The 19,621-nt window shown below is 42.5% G+C and overlaps 2 protein-coding genes across 7 annotated transcripts; one reads left to right on the top strand and one right to left on the bottom strand.

Annotated features, from left to right (window-relative positions):
- Positions 1 to 1,371: 1,371 nt before the first annotated feature.
- On the top strand, positions 1,372 to 2,478 carry LOC125555543. The gene has a single exon (XM_048718457.1). It carries the CDS (start codon positions 1,372 to 1,374, stop codon positions 2,476 to 2,478), a length of 1,107 nt encoding a protein of 368 aa, XP_048574414.1.
- An 11,026-nt stretch (positions 2,479 to 13,504) lies between these two features.
- LOC125507732 lies at positions 13,505 to 19,319 on the bottom strand. Of its 6 annotated transcripts, none has more exons than XR_007282953.1 (9): positions 19,057 to 19,311; positions 18,849 to 18,969; positions 16,163 to 16,284; positions 15,888 to 16,074; positions 15,565 to 15,648; positions 15,411 to 15,476; positions 14,628 to 14,784; positions 14,422 to 14,541; positions 13,505 to 14,251 (listed from the first exon to the last, which is right to left on the bottom strand). XR_007282953.1 is itself a non-coding variant. In XM_048672221.1 (3 exons), exon 3 carries the CDS (start codon positions 18,698 to 18,700, stop codon positions 17,594 to 17,596), a length of 1,107 nt encoding a protein of 368 aa, XP_048528178.1. In that variant the 5' UTR covers positions 18,701 to 18,735; positions 18,849 to 18,969; positions 19,057 to 19,319; the 3' UTR covers positions 16,291 to 17,593. The 6 variants fall into 6 exon arrangements, 2 of the variants coding, with proteins under 2 accessions (XP_048528178.1, XP_048528179.1); XR_007282954.1 differs by having other exon boundaries at positions 13,505 to 13,812; XR_007282955.1 differs by having other exon boundaries at positions 13,505 to 13,812; positions 14,462 to 14,541.
- Positions 19,320 to 19,621: the final 302 nt, after the last annotated feature.

The following is a 19,621-nucleotide window of genomic DNA, read 5'->3' as shown; positions in this document are numbered from 1 at the left end:
TAAGCTTAATTTAGTTTAAATTTGTGTTTTATATTTGGTTCTGCAAAACTATCTATGTCTATGTTTGAATGTGGTTCAAATTGGTTTGAATTTGATCAAATTGTAGCTTACTCCGTTAAGTTTAGGGAATCAGCTAGAAACGGCAAAAAAACAGTAGAGTATATATATACTCTACTAAGGGTTTTACTTTATTAACTTATAGGGGACTGGCTAGAGATGCACTTAGCTGATTGTGCGATTTTGTTAACAGATATGTTTTTTCCTGGAGCTTTTAGCTGTTTGTGCGTTTTGTTGTCCTTTTGTATCCCTCTCCTTTTCTAGTTTGTCTTCTTGCTTTCTCCTATCTATATTATTGTTTTCATTATTTTTTGGAATGTATTTAAAATTCAAAGCATTAAAAAAAGAACTTCAGGAAAATCATGAAAGCTATTTAAAATGCATGAACAATGTTTTAGTCTGTGAACTCTTTAAAAATTCATGAACATTCTCTAAAGTTTTGGGAACATTGTTTAATACTCCCTCCGTCTTGTGTAGAAAAACGCTCTTATATTATGGGACGGAGGGAGTATGTACTACTTGTTTTAGAGAAATTGTTTTTGAGAGAATTGATCTTCTTTTTTTGAGACATTCGAGAGAATTTACAAAAAAAAATCTAGCTCAACCCCGGAATGGGCCCATGTGTGCGCCTAGGCAGGCTATCCCTCGGAATGGGCCGAATCGAGTGGAGACGAACCGAATTTCAGGCGCCTGAAGAAGAATAGCAGACGCGCAAAAAAAAGATGGGAAGCAGAGGAGGGGCGGCGCGACGCCGGCCACATCAACATTTCGGCGACCACGGGAGGGGCGGCGCGGCCACACCAAGATTTCGGCGACCACGGGAGGGGCGGCGTGTCTCCACTGCCTTGTAGCCACACGGGCGGCCCGGCAACTCGAGGAGTCCATGGGCGCGTGGAGCACGAGAGCGGCGACGACGACTCCGGCGACCACGGCGCGGCAACTCCGGTGACCCCCCTTTTTTCCCCATCTCATTCCCGATTTGACTCTTGATTCGGCTCCCCTCCCCCAACCCTAGCTCCATTGTGGCTCTCTTGTGGAGTAGTGCGCTCGTCATGGTGGTTCTGCTCCTTCTGACTCTGGGTCTAACTAGGCACTCTGCCATTGCCTATCTACATGTAATCCGAGCCCGGCTGGGAGTTAGCCCCAGGCTCCTTGCCCTTCCGCTTCTTCTTCATAAATACTAAGACGAGGGATGGATTGGCGAAGCCCTCTCACATCCCCAGGTTAGATCTGTCGCCTCCTCCTTGCCCTTCCGTTGGCAACCTCGTAACTATCAGAATCAAAAAATCAATATTTGGATCCAGTTAGAAGAACATGTCCAAGCGTCAGCACTCGCACCTCGACGGCGACCGCACCGAAAAAAGGCCACGGCGTGCGCCGAAGAAGCACCTCTACCTAGTGCTGGATGATTGGGACACGGGCTTCAGCATCTACAAGGTTGATGCCGACACTTTGCAAGATACTACCTGCACCAGCGATGTGCAGTTTGGGTTCCCTGACCCTCCCGTCCTCCGGTTTCCCGTGCCAGTACGCCATCTTGGCATGAGCTTCACGCCCTTTGGAAACAGCATCTTCATCGCCACCAACCCACACTGTCCACAGACTCCCATCCTCGTATATGATACCAAGATAGCGGGAATCATAATCGGGCCAAGCGTACCACGTTCACTGCTTGGTGGCATTGACATCTCTGTGGCCGGCAGTGATACATTGTATGCATCGACATCTCGCCATGCCGGCGAGCAGCACTCTTTTGAGGCCATGTCATGGGCAGCCACGGGAAGCGATGAGCTCCACAATCCACGGCCAGCCATGGACTGGTCCTGGAAAAGGGTGCCATCGCCACCGCCATTTGCCATGGATGATATAATTTCCTCTTACGCGCTGCACCCGGACGGGCACACCATATTCATGTCTGCACACGACAGTCTTTATCAACATGTTCCAAAGGGTACCTTCTCATTCGACACCAAGCGTTCCGAGTGGAGGTGGCATGGGGAATGGGCTCTGCCTTTCCAAGGGCAAGGCTACTACGACAGCGAGCTAGACGCATGGGTCGGGCTCCGTAAAGACGGGTACATTTGTGCCTGTGAAGTCGCCTCCCGCAGCCGTGAAAGTGCTGTGCAGCCATATTGTAAGATTGCGAAGGAGAAGTTGTTCCTCAAAGTCCTGGAGCGGCGGATGGCAGCAACAAGGGCCACTCTCGCGTACATGGGCAACAGCAACTTTTGCCTTGTCGATTGTGTGCAGCGCGAGGGAGTGGAGCCTACATGCATCGCCGATTGTTGCGTGCTCCATATGAGCACGTTTGGGCTTAAGTATGATCACAGGGGAGAGCTGCAAACCACGCGCCACCGCTCTAACTCTTGTGTAGTGTCTAAGCATATCCTGTCCTTTTTTCCTGTAGTGTTCTGGATGTAAGAAGTGTTTTGCTTGTTTTATGCAAGCCCTGCTGTGTAATCTCGATGTAAGCTGCTGTGATATGTGGCACTACGAAGAGAAATAAAAAGAAGTTGGTTTCCTTTTGCAATTTTCTTGAACCTGAGCCCAGAGATGGTCGCATGTTTCAAGAACTAGAAGCGTTGTACTTTTGCTACTTGCGATATCACGATTGACAGGGATTAGAAAAGGTGGTGCAACTAAAGAAGTGTTTATTCAATTTTTTCCTCCAAATATTAGATAATCCTGTATCTAACTGCCATGATCACTCTTTCGCAACTAATTAAGAGTCTAAGATCCTCATGTCTAGTCACTATATCTTGTTTCAGGATTAGTGGCAGGGAAGTGTCTAGTCATCTCTCCTCAGGTAGTCATCAGAAAAACAATGGCAGGGAAGCAGGATTAATGGCATGGATAGATAGGTAGAATAAACCTTGAACGCAATACCTGTGTTATACGTGACTAACATTTTTTATCAAGTCCTCATGTACTACCTTATATGTTCATGCATAAGGAATTAGGATTGGATGGAACCCAAGCTTTCCAATATTGTTGCAGATCTCTTTTTGGTATAAAGCCCGATGGCCAGTGAGCTAAAAAATGAAAGAATGGGTCATATGCTCTCCTCTTATAGATAGGACGAACAAAGAACAAAAGGCAGTTAGAAACGACATAGTGTCGGCTGTCAAGTTGTTTGCATGACATGGCAGATTGATTTAAATGCAGTAACAACTTAGCAATGGCCTTGGGCATAAGTTATTTCCGAGGAACAGTAGACCGGGAAGCATCCTTTCTTGCAACTTACAACCCTTTTTCTGTTAACCCATAAGATAGAACCACACACCAAAAGTTATAACAGCATCCACCTCCAGGTTAGAAATAGCTTCATCCAGAATGTCAGCCCGTCAAGTAGGAGGGTGGAGATGTCGTAGTTTAACACCTATGGCTTTGATTGCAGATCTGAACCCTAGAGCATCTGAGCATTTGAGAAGGGCATTTTAACTCTTTCTCTTTTCTGGTATGGGCAGCACACAGAGATCAGGCAGCAATTTGAGATGGTTGTTCCATGGCTGGTACAGATCATCCCCTTTCCTTATCTTCTCTTTGATATTCTCATTTTCACATTTCTGCTTGTTTGCTGGTTTATTTTCTTTTCAAAAAATTCGGTGGTCAATGGCAGGTTTGGCCTCAATCATGAAGAGTTGAAGACCAATCCTTCTAGTGTAGATTTATTTTTCTTTTTAAGCTTACGGCCGTGTTGATGGATCATATAGAAGGTTCAGTGTGAAGTTTTTAAATTTGTTCAGCACAAGTGTGCATCCATACGCACACATACATAGTTCATAGCGTTTCTTTATTGTGTTATTGTTACCATTTACTTACCAACCAGTGTTGGTTTACTCTCATAATTGACCCAACACATTACCTTCAATTTGCATATACAACAAAACACTTTTATTAGTCTATGATTCCCTAATATTCAGATTTATTCATCCCCATAAGGATAAGTTAAGTATTGTCCATTGCATCGAGAGGATTCATCAAACCATGACTCTTTGTTTTTGGTTTCGTAGTTTCTGTATCTGACATCCATGAATTGTATTATTTGACATCCACTCACTCAAACTAATTATATATGTTTGATATATCACTTTATTAATGATTTACTGGATCTTCGATTGTTGGTGTACCTAATTTTTTAATATTGTGATTTTGGCCAATTACCATTCCTGTTTGGTCTGTGTTTGATTAAACTCCATTCCCCATATACTTTTGTTTATTTAGGCTGCATACTCTTTTGTTTATTTTGTACATGGACAGGGATGGGGGTTTAAGCTGCAAAATATAAACTCAACAGTGAGTTATCAGTTCGGTTTTCTGTATTTCATTTCATATATGTTTGAGTGCCAATGATGATATGGTTCAGGGAGACAATTTAACCCTTTTCTTTTCTTGATCAAGTTTTTAGGCTTCAATTGGTCTACATAGTTTATTTAAATCACAAACCTGACATTCTTTGGAGTAGCCAACTGTGTATCTCTGAATCTCCAAGTGGCGGTTCATTGTAGCAATCAGCGCAGCAGAGACAAAATATGATAAATATAGTTTGCTTGCTAGCTCTATGTTGGCAGTGGAGGTGCTGTTGGAGAGCAAAGCCCTACAGGCAACATAGGTGGTGCTTTTTATAAGTTAAGCTGAGCTGTTCAAGCCGTTATTCTGTATGTATCTTCCATAAGAACACGGCAAATTAATAATTGATTATGTTGATCCAGGAAATATGATTTTATCTTAGTTGCCTCTGTATATTCCTTGAATCTTTAACTAAATATCCACTCTTCCTATTTATCCATCAAAATATTACGATGTTGTGTCCTTTTATTCAACTATACGCATCCACGACAATTCCGACAGCACCATGCATGAGTTAATTTCCTTTTTTAGTTGCTAATAATCTACTCTGGACCATGCATTTTAAATTCCAATGAATGTCTAACAGAAGATCCTGCCTTTAATTCACAGTAGACATAATCCATTGTCAATCACTTAAATCTGTCCAAACATAAAAAAAACTATCACGCTATGAGTCCATTGGTTGGGAACTTGGGATATACTAATTTGCCATGCACTTTCTTATGCTCTGAAGTCAAATCATACAACAAACTTATACGTTTGTTCACAAAGTCTCTACCAACTTCGACAGCCAGAAAATGTTCCTGGAATTGGTATTCGACGGCTTTGAGATATGCAAGAATCAGGGGGAGTATCTTCCTGAATTACCCCTGTTCAATGCATCATATTATACTCTTTTTTCCTTTATGAGTTTACTTCACAAGTTCTCATTAAGGTTTTTAATGAGGTAATATCAATACAAGACCATATGTCATACTTTTTGTTTTCCCCACCGGTTTTTTTAAGAAAGTATATATGACATATTTATTGTCCTCTAAACTCTACGGATTTTCTCGTATTGAGTTAAAAGAGACAATAATCATTATATGTTGCATCATTTTCTTCTTATTTTCCCACAGGGTTTGAAGGAGTTTTATGCAACATATCAAACACTATACTCATATTTTTCCCACATGGTTTTTGGAGGAGTCTCTTTCAAGATGATGATGATACCTGGACAAACATGGATTAGGGGGAGTGTTAAGATTAATTACAATAGGAATTAAGGGATTAATCCCTGCTTGACAATCGGTGTGCAGTTGCGCTTTGCAACGGACGCATCTCTCTTCTCTAATCGATGCATCTCTGGCAAGTGTTGCGTCTGTTGGGATGATATAAATAGTCCTTGTAACTATCAATCAAAGGAGACAATCATTTGCTTTCACTTGATTACTGACAATTCGCACCGAATAAATTTGAAATCGATTCACTAATAATGAGGTTGTTAATTGATACGTCTCCAACGTATCTATAATTTTTGATTGCTCCATGCTATATTATCTACTGTTTTGGACTATATTGGACTTTATTTTCCACGTTTATATTATTTTTGGGACTAACCTATTAACCGGAGGCCCAGCCCAGAATTGCTGTTTTTTTGCCTATTTCAGTGTTTCGAAGAAACGGAATATCAAACGGAGTCCAAACGGAATGAAACCTTCGGGAACGTGATTTTCTCACCGAACGTGATCCAGGAGACTTGGACCCTATGCCAAGGCATCAGAGAGGCGGTCACGAGGGTGGGGGGCGCGCCCCTCCTAGGGCGCGCCCCCCTGCCTCGTGGGCCCCTCGGAGCTCCACCGACGTACTTCTTCCTCCTATATATACCTACGTACCCCCAAACGAACAGAGAAGGAGCCAAAAACCTAATTCCACCGCCGCAACTTTCTGTATCCACGAGATCCCATCTTGGGGCCTGTTCCGGAGCTCCGCCGGAGAGGGCCGTCATCACAGAGGGCTTCTACATCATCATAGCTTCTCCGATGAAGTGTGAGTAGTTTACCTCAGACCTTCGGGTCCATAGTTAGTAGCTAGATGACTTCTTCTCTCTTTTTGGATCTCAATACAAAGTTCTCCCCTTCTTTTGTGGAGATCTATTCGATGTAATCTTCTTTTTGCAGTGTGTTTGTTGAGACCGATGAATTGTGGGTTTATGATCAAGTCTATCTATGAATAATATTTGAATCTTCTCTGAATTCTTTTATGTATGATTAGTTATCTTTGTAAGTATCTTCGAATTATCCATTTGGTTTGGCCAACTAGATTGGTAGTTCTTGCCATGGGAGAAGTGCTTAGCTTTGGGTTCGATCTTGCGGTGTCCTTTTCCAGTGACAGAAGGGGCAGCAAGGCACGTATTGCATCGTTGCCATCGAGGATAACAAGATGGGGTTTATTTCATCTTGCATGAATTTATCTCTCTACATCATGTCATCTTGCTTAAAGCGTTACTTTGTTTTTAACTTAATACTCTAGATGCATGCTGGATAGCGGTCGATGAGTGAAGTAATAGTAGTAGATGTAGAATCGTTTCGGTCTACTTGTCACGGACGTGATGCCTATATACATGATCATGTCTAGATATTCTCATAACTATACTCAATTCTGTCAATTGCTCAACAGTAATTTGTTCACCCACCGTAGAATACTTATGCTCTTGAGAGAAGCCACTAGTGAAACCTATGCCCCCCCCCCCGGGTCTATTCTCATCATATCAATCTCCATCACTTTAATCTTGATTTGCTTTTTACTTTGCCTTTTACTTTTCAGTTTGCATCTTTATACCAAAAATACCAAAAATATTATATCTATCAGATCTCACTCTCGTAAGTGACCGTGAAGGGATTGACAACCCCTAATCGCGTTGGTTGCGAGTAGCTATCGTTTTGTGCAGGTACGAGGGACTTGAGCGTGGCCTCCTACTGGATTGATACCTTGGTTCTCAAAAATTGAGGGAAATACTTACGCTACTCTGCTGCATCATCCCTTCCTTTTCGGGAAAAACCAACGCAAGCTCAAGAGGTAGCATTAGTTAAGCCTAAATATAATTAGAAGTAGCTATTTTTAATAAGGATGACAATTAATTAATTAGGCAAAAAACATTTTTTTGAAAACTCATAATAGTTTCTGAAAAACAAGTTTTTAAAAAGCATGAACATTTTTAAAAATTATGAATAATTTTATCAAAACTTACACATTTTTTGAATTTGCAAAATTTTAAACATGAACTTTTTAAAATCTGTGAACCTGAAACGATATTTTTTTAATTTGAGAACAAATACGGAAAATAGGAACATTTTTTGAATTTCTAGAACATTTTTGAATTTGTGAATAAAATTTAAAAATGAGATATTTTTTGAATTTGTGAACAAATTTTGAATCATGAACATTTCTTTAATGGGAGAACAAATTTTATAAATGGGATCGTTTGTTTTGATGTTCCTGAACAATTTTTTAGTTTGTGAACAAATTTTAAAATGCGACGATTTTTTGACATTCAAACGTTTTAGAATTTTCAAACATTTTTTCAAAAGATGCGAACAAAATTTGAAATTCTATACTTTTTTTGGAATTTCTGAACAAAAGTTAAAAATAGGAACATTCTCTAAAAAAGTGAACAAAACTTGAAAAATGCGAACATTTTTAAAATTTCAGAACATTTGTTGAAATATAAAAAATAAATTGTAAAAGATAGAAACATGAAAGGAATGAAAAAAGGAAAGAGAATAAAAAAGAAAAGAGAAAAAACAAAAAAGGGAAGGAAAAGAAAAAATGAAACCCAGTTCAGGAACCTCCTAGAAGGCTCCTAAAACCGAAAAAACCCGGCTAGAGACACACCATAGAAGGTTCCAAAAACGGGATTGCTGAAACGCTAAACAGACCGGCCCACGCCTCGAACGCTGGGTCGATCATCCAAACAAAATCCAGAGACAACCATCTGCAACAGATATGCAAATTTATTTGGTTTTCAACCTCATCCACAAACACATTACCCTTTCCCTTGCTTAAAACAACCACTTATGAATGGGACACCAAACTTAACTGCAATTCACAACCCCAATTGTTCAATGGCACCATCATGGATCAGCTAGAGATAGTTTTACAGACTGATGCCTTCTACATGTTGTGGCCCTTTAGCAACTACCACACGCAGGAGCAAACTTTAACTGAATTTACATGTACTGAACACCCAAAGTTAACTGAATACCACACAAGTCAGCTACATTATATAAACCGGTACAAGCACCGAGTAGTTCCATGTTATCATCAAGCAGCTCACATAAGGCCCGTAGTGTCATCACATGGGATTACACACAAATAAATATACTAAGCGCAGAGTGATGACAAGGTGAGCTACCAATAAAAACAATCCTGGAAGAATGTCTGGCCAAGCAATGCACCCATTCCAAATAAAACTGCTCCCAACATACCAAACATGCTCCTGAGAAAAGTAATTGGCCATGCACATTGAGCATGGTTTCCGAGGAAACAGTTTACACCAATGTTGAACTTTACTGTTTGTGGTAAAACCAATTGTAGCATGTACAAACAGAGACACAATTTCTGTTAAAACCAACTATATCGTGTACAAACAGAGACACTAATGAATTCGCTAAGATTTTTCTGTACATTTACCAACCGCTACTACTAGCGGCAGTTCAGCTTCAGATGACTTAGGTAGCCTCCATCATACAATGCCCTTTGCAAATCACACAGTAACCTTGGATAATCTTTCATGACCATCTGAACAAAAAACTAGAGATCACGCCTTGACTAATGCTTCGAGTTGTTCCAGATGAGCCTGAGAAGTACTCTTATATCGTATTCATAGAAGACAATTTCTTGATATGTACATGTAGATCTATACAATCTACGATTATTATCAAAACCCTAAAATGTATTGAAGTACTAAAATGTGAATGTTCATGTGCAACAATGTGCGTTTTCATATTCAACTCTAAGATCATCAGACCTAGGGAAAAAAGTTTTTCCCTACTATCCATTACGACTTCATTTTTTTTTCTCATGTATATATTTGAAAAATCCTATCCTTCTATTGTAAACATAGACGGGCGCGGCGACGCGCGCCGGCAAAGATCTAGTTATTTTTTGAAAAGGGAATTACCCCGGCCTTTGCATCACATTATGCACACATCATTTTATTAAACGTAGATAAAGTTACTCAAACTAATGAGGGCACAGATTCATCCCACCCCTCGTTTCAAGGATCGAGCGAGATAAAATAAATAATATTCGTACTAAACTTCTATATTTCCTTAATTATAATTCGTTGACAACCAATGATCTTACTAGTATATTTCTTCTTTTTTCTTAGTTAGCATATATATCCACCTAACAACATTAACACATATTAGGATATGGTGTTTATGTAGTAAATTTCTAATGTTTATTATTGAGAATTGAAAATACTTTTTACTAAAATTGTATTTATAGGAAACCTTATTTTTTTTCTTAAATAAAAACAATATGGTGTGTCTTTGTGGATTAGTATACTACATTTCCATTATGTAAATATAGGGGTTGTTGATATCCTTAAATATCTTAGTTGCAGATTCAGATGCATATTTGTCTAACAAAAACATCTTTAAATACTTTTCTAGTGTATTGTTACGTAAGAAAATTAGAATTATAGACTATATAAGGTGTTTGCATTGGTTTTGACACCAGGCAAGTAGCAAGGTTGCTTTACCCTATTTTGAGAAGCCTATGAGTGGCCTGACATCGACACATGTCCTTCCTAGAATGGGGGGACACTGGTATAGCGACTCTATTGTCTTTTTCTTGAATATGCGACTCTATCGTCTTGTTCCCTCCTTAGAGGTGTCGTCTCATGATCTTGGTAACTCCAGCTGGTAGTCGGGGTGTTGACTGAGGACCACGTCGATGGTGTTGCTTTCGATCGGCATGGTGTGGCAGGGACGGTCGCCTGGCTCAATATTTTTCTTTCTTGGCGGCTGGTTTCTAGGTCTCATTCGTGGTCTGGTGAGCACATCGTCGTCCGACGGTCGGCACCCTTCTAGCTAGGGCAAGAGAGCGGGGGTCTCTTCGGCGATGGGCAAATGGTTCCACGAGGAAGTCTGCCTTTGTGTGAAGCTAACAATGGGTTCGTTCTTCTGGTGTGTTGTCTATCATTGCCCTCAAGTATGCTTATGTCCTCTTGTCTAATAAAACAGGGACCTGGGGCTAGCTCCATATTTCTCCTCGTCTTAACGCCTGCACACACATGTTGTGCAATCGAGAATTCTACTGGGAGGTGAATTTGTTTACTCCAAGGTCGACGTACACAAGGTCGTGAAAGACATGAATGTCGAGCCAAGTTGCACCCATGAGCAAATTGTGTTGCTGGTTGAGGACACAAAAGAGGTGCACCACGACAACGTTGAGGGAAGCACCTCATCGTAGACTTCATGTAGGATGGTATGTGCTTCGAACACCTCCAGGAGCGCCCATGAGATGTAAATGCCGGCGAACCACTAAACTAAGGTTGCACCAGCTCAATGAGATTAGAACATTAACTAAATGACTCGATTTCCCTTAAAGAATTAAACCAGGTCGCTCGAATCCTCACCGGAAATTTCGGCAGCATAACGCGTCGCACAATGGCGCTACAAAATTGCTCCGCACGACCATTCCTTTTCTACATTTTTTTGCGTGTTTCACATGGAACAAAGGACCACCGCCGACTTCCATCTACATGCACAACGAGTCAACGACCCTATAATAAGATACAGTAATTTTGTTTTCGCCAATCCGGGTGTTGGCAAACCAAAATATTGCCACAATATAAGATCAAAACAAATGATCCCATCAACTGCAGCGCACAACCAAAAATTGGCAAATTCGATGACTACACTAAAACATCACATTTGTTCTCATCAAACACCGAGATTTCCTATATATTCTAACACAAAGAAAAGAACTGGACATTCGCTAATAAGTTGATCTCATGATACATCACCTCCTATTATAAAAGAATGAACTGAACAGTTGGTAATAATGTTTTATTTCTTTATTACCCAGGAAGCAAAACCTAAGATCAAGTGGGAACATTGCATGAATAGCAAGTAAAACGGGCCCAAAAGATGTGTATGTATATTCCCTCTCTTATGGGAGTCTCTACTGTAGAGTCGACTGGATAGAGTTTTCAGCCAAACAACAACAACAATAGTATAGCATCAGAGAAAAGTTCAGTGTAAAGTCAAACAGCTGCACTAGTATAGCATCAGCAACACTAGCAGCAGCAGAAGGAGTAACAGCTGCACTAGTATAGCATCAGCAACACTAGCAGCAGCAGTGACATACAGCAGCAGAAGGAGTAACTTATAGCAGTAGGAAACACACCTAACTATAACGTCAACAACAGAGTATAGCATCAACAACAATAGTTCGACGGCAGAAGCGGTAGTCTTAAAACAAATTCAGATATTGCTTAGGTCACTTATAGCAGTAGCAGCAGGAAACACACATAACTATACAGTTCCTCATCTACTTACTGTGATCGAAAACTTGTTTACTATTAAAACAAATACTAGTTACACTGAAATACATAGTGTAAGTCGCCAATAAACATCAAAAAAAGTACATCTCTGGCAAATTGCTTTAGCTATTTCTGTAAACCGGTTAATAGGTTCCCCATTAGTGGATCCCCCTTACAATAAATGTATAGGTAAACAAACATGTAATCCATCCTCAGCAGGAACATACCTCAATCCATATCCCGCTAGGTAGCTAGTCGTTGTCTGACGAATTCATCTCTGCCTGGCTGCATGTCCCCTAATTAACTACGGAGTAGAACCATGTATTACATCACAAGGAAGAAAACTCATCAGTTTGAGTAGTGCCATATATCCCAAGATTTTTGTCTTTGAAGAGTGAATGTTAGATCGAGAAAAAGGGTGCACTCTTACTGCGAGATGGCAAATCAAACCCACAAGCTCTGCTGACCACGACATGACATGGGTGATCAGTGTTGCTGCAGGCAAGGTGCATCATGGGAGCGGCATGGAACAACTTTGGGTCTCCATGTATGCATGCGTTGTAGATGAGGCAAGGTGAGGAGCAGATGGAGAGGAAGGGGGACGCGGTGAGGAGGGAGACTGGATTGAGATAAATAGAGAGAGAGGAGGGCAGGCGAGAAACGCGCGGAGACGTTGGATGGGAGGTGGATCCGCGTGACGTGATGGGGAGGCCGATGGATGGCAGGCGGCAGGAACGAGAGGGAGGGAGTAATAGAGCGCCTGGTTTCGAGGAAGAGAATAAGACTCCAGAAGATGATCACCTTCCAGATTGCATTTGCCGAGGCACATAAAGGAACTCCTTGGAAGAAAGCTCGGTTAGGCCCTGCAAACAATATCCCAATTTGTAGGGCAGTGCCCTCCAGCAACTTCAGAGCCCTTCCAAAGGAAGGCCCTGCAAATCTTGCCGATTTTCTTGAACACAAGAGAATCAGGTTGCAGATTGCAATGCAGGTTAGGACAGACTGGACCAACACAAGATGACCACTCTGCGTTAACATTGCAGACCGCCACGATGCAAGACGCGACCTTATGATGTCCAATAATAATCTTTGAAGGTCCTCTTTACTTGCCCTTTTGCAGTTCAGTGAGTGAGCCTACGGCCGAGCATATTGCAACAGAATGTGGCTAGATAATCATCACATACGATGGGGGAGCTTGAACTTTTGGATAAATTACAACTCAGTCCAGAAGCCCCTTTAAGGATTTCCAACAAAGAGTTCACGACCTGAACATCCACCGGGGAAGCCCACACAAAAAGGATCACATGGAAACATGGTGAAAAGACCACAAAAATCTGCCTTAGAGATCACCCAGTCAATTTAGAAATGTGTGTTTAAGCTGCGAGGCTTGTTGCTGCAATTCAACGAAACTTTGTCGCTGCTTCATCTACGAAATTTAAAGAACTGACCACATGGTGTATGATAGGGCATTTCAAGCGAATGGCTTATCCACTGCAACAACTGTCCTTTGTCAACAATATAGACAATGGCACCAGTTAAGATTATACGAGTGAATGCATTTTCTTTTCTCAGCAATCAAACAAGGAAATCCACAACTCTCCATCTACAATGGCACCAGTTGATACATATGGACATGCTCAAAGTCAGAATGCAAATAGACATTCAGGTTCAACTAATAGCCAACCAGCCAACGTCTCTCTTTTGTTTACTTATTAAGTCGACCACACAATACAATACAATCCAAACTTTAGCACGACAAGACCAACACCGACCTTCAACGAAAAATAAACAGAGAAATATGATCCTCCTTTTTTGGAGCAGAGCGTTTCCTTCCTCAGATATGCAAACAAGGCAGGCGCCCTTCCTTCCTTCTGCACAGAAAAATGCAAAATCGGGGTCTGATACATCATATAATAATACATACACCCGGCAGTAGAAATCTCTCTGCATACGCAGAAAGAAAGAAAGAATCTGCATCCAACCTTTGCATCGTCAAAACTAATTAAGCTCAGCTTTTTGTGATCAAGCAACAACACTCAGGAAAATCCAAGAAAACAGCCCCCAAACTGACGGTGGCATTGGCACTAGCTAGCATGTAAAAACACACAGTACAATGTTCAATAGACAGCAAACTAAACTGCTCGCAGAAGCAGGCGCAGCCCAGGCCCCAGGCAGTGTGATCAAATTGGCTTCAACGATGGGGCTTTGGCACAGCGAGCACTGACCTCCAGCTAGAAACAAGGCACTCACGGCTCAAGCCGTGTGCGCCCCAGCAAGCAGGCGCGAGGCTTAATCAGGCTCGATCTGGGCCTGTTGGAAGTACATAATTGTGAGCAACCATGTCTCTTGAGCTAGTAGTATCTCTAGAGTTTTCCTAAGCACATGTACTTTCACCAACAGTAGCTACTTCTAAGTCACAATCATGTGAACTGATGATGAAGAAACAACGGTGTGAAGTTTGAATAGCTCAAGAAACGTACATGATTTAGGAGTCCACTGCTGGCAACTTTGACCCCTTACCCCTTTCATCTCAGCTTCACATATGCCATTTATTTAAAATTGGGCTATTTAACTGCTTTCTTCTCCCAGTTCAGTCCATACTGCAGAAGCATAAAAGTTGGTTATTCTGTTATAACTGATATAAAGATATCTCTCCAGCGCATTCTTATGTTCAAAGTTGACCCACCCATAATAACTTATATCCACCCGACATATCATATAAGATATCTTCTTCTGCTGCAGCGCCCTGCTTGAGGCGCTTGGCAAGACCACAGCCTGTAGGAGAAAATGACTGTCGTCATGCTTTTCTGTCATGTCCGGTAAGTTCCACGGATGTATACTCCCTGAGGAATGCAATGTGGGTGGAAATAAAACAAGCAAAAAATGATCAGTCTACTGCACAAGCAATGTAATGCATTGGAGGAATGCAGGAAAGATTAGAGTAGAGTAGCTCTTATTAAAGTAGCTTAGCTAGCATACAGCGGTCTGCATTTTACTTCAGCTGTCCTACTTATGATGTGATTCGGCTCCAAGAAAGAAAGTGGCCGTGTAGTCAAAATTAAATGCGACTACTAAAAGGAAGAAGAGACCAACAACAGCGAAAGACCTCTCTATACATGTACTACACAAAGCACATAGATCACTGCTGCCTTGGTTCTGACCCAAGAACTGTTCAGTCACTCACTACTTGGGCAATACAACACAACTAGAGATGCCCAACAAGTCTTCCATCCTACACTGTTTTTGGTTCACCATTAACTATCTACAAAACTCGAGCTTCCAGGTTGAGACTCCAATCAACGCCCATGAAAAACAGCACAGACCCATTCGATTTGTGGACAAACATAACACAGGCCAAAGTAGACCAACGTCCAAATCCTTCATACTACTACTCCTACTGACAAATCAAAACAATTAAACACTACAGACGGCCCTGCTGGTCTTAAGTCGTGGCATCATTGAGACTTACTTCCAGGTATACAAAACTTCATACTGGGCGAACCACGGCTACTTTCTTAGTCCTTGAGTTGTTGATCTACAAAGGAAAGCAACATCAGATAGCTGCCAACACTACATGATGTTTGACTGGAATACATAGTAGACAAGTCAGAGTCAGTACTTACAGTTCCACCACCAGTTAGCCAAGCTTCACATGTAAATAGTTGAGCAGCAAGTAAATCCTCGACATTGATCACCATCTTGATTCACTGTTCAATGATCAGAACAAAATCGATTTTACTTGTATTCAGTAGTGATTGGCACATAAAAATAGAAAATGAACTGATGGAAACTGAAAACTGTGTGTCTCTATTATATTCCGTACAGGAGACTAGAAACTTTGAACAGTGACTGAAAACTGTAATAGCTCAAAAAATGGAAGTAATCTTCTCATAGCTCAGAACTGAAAAAAATAATGAATAGGACGTCACTGGATGCACCTACTTACCGCAGCAATTCAAGTCTGAGCAACGCCACGAGGGGACAGGCTTCAGAATTACCACCTAGCTCCAGGCTGCAATTCTGCTAGGCAATTTGTCATTTTGCTTCTTCTTGCAGTACTACACAGTGTATGGCTTGGAGGCATATTCGGCGAACCGCAGCTACTTGTTTCTCGTTGTCCATGAGTGGTTCATCTACAAAACAAAGCAGCATCATGACTAAGACTAGCTACCAACAGTTGCTGAAACACATAACAGATCAGTCTCAGAGCGAGGAACTTACAGCGCAATCACTTATTAGGCAAGTTCATATTGAGCAGCAAGTGAATCCCTCACATTAATCAACATCCTGATTCACTAACTGTTGACTGATCGAACAAATTGCTTTACTTGTATTGGGTAGTCCTGGGAACATAGAAAAAGAGATCACACAATTGATTCAACACTATGTCTCTGTTCAACACAGGAGACTAGAAAGATGGGACACTAAAAACTGTTATAGCTACAATATAGGAAATAAGTAATCTTCTCATAGCTCAAAACTGAAAAACGATGAATAGCTTGCAATAACGCATCTTAGTGAAACCAAGTAAGAGAAATAAAAGTTGAGTTGCATTGTGGCTTTTGATGGATGTGCGGTCTGCATCAGAAACTACGCCCGGACCACCGAACCATGGAATTTCATCCGAGGTTAAAATCCTACAGAGGAAAAAACACGCACGCACACATGGCTAGCCCTGAGCTGCTGTAGTTTAAGTGTTTAACTAGCAGCAGAGCAAACACCTGGCCTGTGTAGCAGCCAATGAAATTTTCTGGTACCATCAGTTGCTGTGTGCCTTTCATGTTCGCCAGTTAAGTTAGTTGCCCAGCAGCAGAATAGCAAGTATATATACCCTATTTTCTTCCTCATCATGTATATAATATAGGTCAGATCATTCAGTGCATAGTTGTTGTACACTCCCTCCGTCCCAAAATAAGTGTCTCAAACTTAGTACAACTTTGCACTAAAGGTAGTACAAAGTTGAGACACTTATTTTGGGACGGAGGGGTACAAAACAAGTACTCCCTCCATTCAGAAATAACTGACGTGGTTTTAGTTCCAGTTTGAACTAAAACCACACTACTTGCTTCCCAACAGAGGCAATACACTGTGGTTCAGGAATTTGAATCATTTAAATTACTAGAGCGCTACATATCAAAACAGAGGAGCCCCAAGCTTATCTAAAAGAACAACTCTGAACCATCGTCCCATCATAGACACAAGAACATATATCTTTAATTCTTTTCATGGTTTTGCCTCGGTGGTTCTACCCACTCAGATAGAAAAGACACGATTTTTTGAACCCCAAATCAATAGGTTATGTGGAAGCATGCATGTGCAGAAAAATATACTCCCTCCATTCCAAAATAAGTGTAGATATAGAAGATAAAATCACATGTACAAACATAGCTGCTCTGCCAAATAGGCTTGGTAGTAAACAACCATAGGTTTAGAGATGCAAATATACAAGCTACATACTACTAACATGGTTTAGAGATGCAAACATAACTGTGCTTTCAAGAACAGTTATGCAAAAATAATCACTCATGTTCCACAAAAATGCCAAGAGAAGTGGACTTCTTTTTTATTTCTCTTTATAGTGCCCACATATAATAATACATAGCGTACATTACTCTCGGACATGGTTTGCATAAAACATGTCAACAAATAGCTCTACATCCAGAAGACTACAGGAGAAACTGTCTGGAGATGCTTAGACACTACATAGGAGTTAGTGTGGTGGCGCGTGGTTTGCAGTTGTCCCCTACGACCATACTTAAGACCAAAGGTGCTCATGTGGAGCACACAGCCATCACGGTCACCAAAGGCGCACTTAAACTCCACTCCCTCGTGTAGCACAGACTCCACAAGGCAAAAGCTGCCATCGCCCATGTAGGCGAGACTGGGCCTCGCAAATGCCAGCCGCCTCTCCGGGTCCTTGTGGAACAGTTTCTCCTTGATAACCTTCCACTCCGGCTCCACCGCACTTGTGCTGCTGCGGGAGGCGACTTCACAGGAGCAGATGTACCCGTCCTTGTGAAGCCCGACCCATGCGTCTAGCCCGTCGTCGTAGTAGGCTTGCCCTTGGAATGGCAGAGCCCAATCCCCATGCAACCTCCACTCGGAAGTCCTGGTGTCGAAGGAGAAGGTGCCCTTCGGAAGATGATGATAGCGAATGTCGTGCGCGGACATGAATATGGTGTGCCCGTCCGGGTGCAGCGCGTAAGAGGTGATTACGTCGTCCATGGCGAACGGTGGCGGCGAGGGCACGCTTTTCCAGGACCACCTCATGGTTGGGCTGGGCCAAGGCTCGTCCTTGTCCATTGGTGCCCACGACATGGCCTCGAAAGAGTGCTTCTCGTGGACATGGCGATGCGTCAACGCGTACAGCATGCCGCCGGCGGCCACGGTGAAGGTGGTCGTGTCGATGAGTCGAACCGGTGGGCAGGGGCCCATGGTGAGCCCGGCCGTCTCGGTGTCGAACACGAGGGTGGGAGTGTGCGGGCAGCATGGGTTGGTGGTGATGAAGATGTCACTGCCCATGGTGGTGAAGTCCATGTGAAGACGTTTTACCGGTGCGACCAACCGGAGAGCAGCAGGGTCGGGGAACCCATGGTGCAGGTCGGTGGTGGTGTCCTGCAAGGCGTCGACGTCGATCTTGCGGATGCTGAAGCCCTTATGCCAATCACACAGCACCAGGTAGAGGTGCTTCTTTGGCACACCACGCGGCCTTTTGCCAGTGCGGGCGACGTCGAGGTGCGAGTGCTGACGCTTAGACATGTTTTCTCCAATCGATCTTCCGGCTCTAACTGGATCTAAAGATTGATTTTTTTGATTCTGATGATGATTACGAGGTTGCCAGTACAGGAGAAGAAATCTATAGACAAACGGAAGTGCGAGGAGATGGCAATGGGAATCCAGATCTAACCTGGCGATAAAATGAGAGGTTTTCGAATCCCTCATATTTATGAAGTGAGAGGCTCAGCCGACTCCCAGCTGGGCTCGGATTGCAGACCCCGAGACGGAGCAGAACCACCATGACGAACTCCCTAGAAGAGAGCCAGGGGGGAACTAGGGTTGGGGGAGGGGAGCCGAATCAGGAGTTAAACCGGGATTGAAAAGGAAAAAGGGGTCACCGCCGTGGTCGCTGGAGGAGTCGCCGCCGCGCTCGTGCTCCACTCCCGTGGAAAATCTGCAGTTGTCCGACCGCCCGTGTGGCTAGAAGGCAGTGGAGACGCGCCGCCCCTCTCGTGGTCGCCGAGATCGTGGCCGCGCCGCCCCTCCCGTGGTCGACGAGATCTTGGTGTGGCCGGCGGCGCTCCGCCCCTCCTCTGCCCCCTCCATTTTTTTTGGAGCCTTGCCTCCACTAATTCTGCGCGCGGCAGTGCGGCTCGGCCCATTCCGAGGGACAGCTTAGGCGCACACATGGTCCCGTTCTGGGATTGAGCCTGTTTTTTTGTTTTCTTTTGACAGATTAAAATAAATTCGCTCAAAAAACTTCTCTAAAAAAAGTACATAGTAAAAGATATTCATGAATTTCACTCAAAAAAGATATTCATAAATTTTGTCGAAACTTCACGGATTGAAAATGTTCATGCATTTTCAATAGCTTCCATGAATTTCCAAAAAATACTCTAAATTTTAAATAAACTCAAGAAATTCTAAAAATAGTAATCATAAAAAACTTCACTGAGTTGTTAA

This window comes from Triticum urartu, chromosome 5, assembly GCF_003073215.2.
Source record: "Triticum urartu cultivar G1812 chromosome 5, Tu2.1, whole genome shotgun sequence".
Taxonomy (NCBI): domain Eukaryota; kingdom Viridiplantae; phylum Streptophyta; class Magnoliopsida; order Poales; family Poaceae; genus Triticum; species Triticum urartu.
Note: the sequence above shows the minus strand (reverse complement) of the source record. Positions and strands in the feature narration are given on the sequence as shown.

Bases quoted from the DNA above. Each gene is read 5' to 3' on its own strand.
- LOC125555543 (XM_048718457.1), top strand. From the start codon at position 1,372: ATGTCCAAGCGTCAGCACTCGCACCTCGACGGCGACCGCACCGAAAAA.
- LOC125507732 (XM_048672222.1), bottom strand. From the start codon at position 18,700: ATGTCTAAGCGTCAGCACTCGCACCTCGACGTCGCCCGCACTGGCAAA.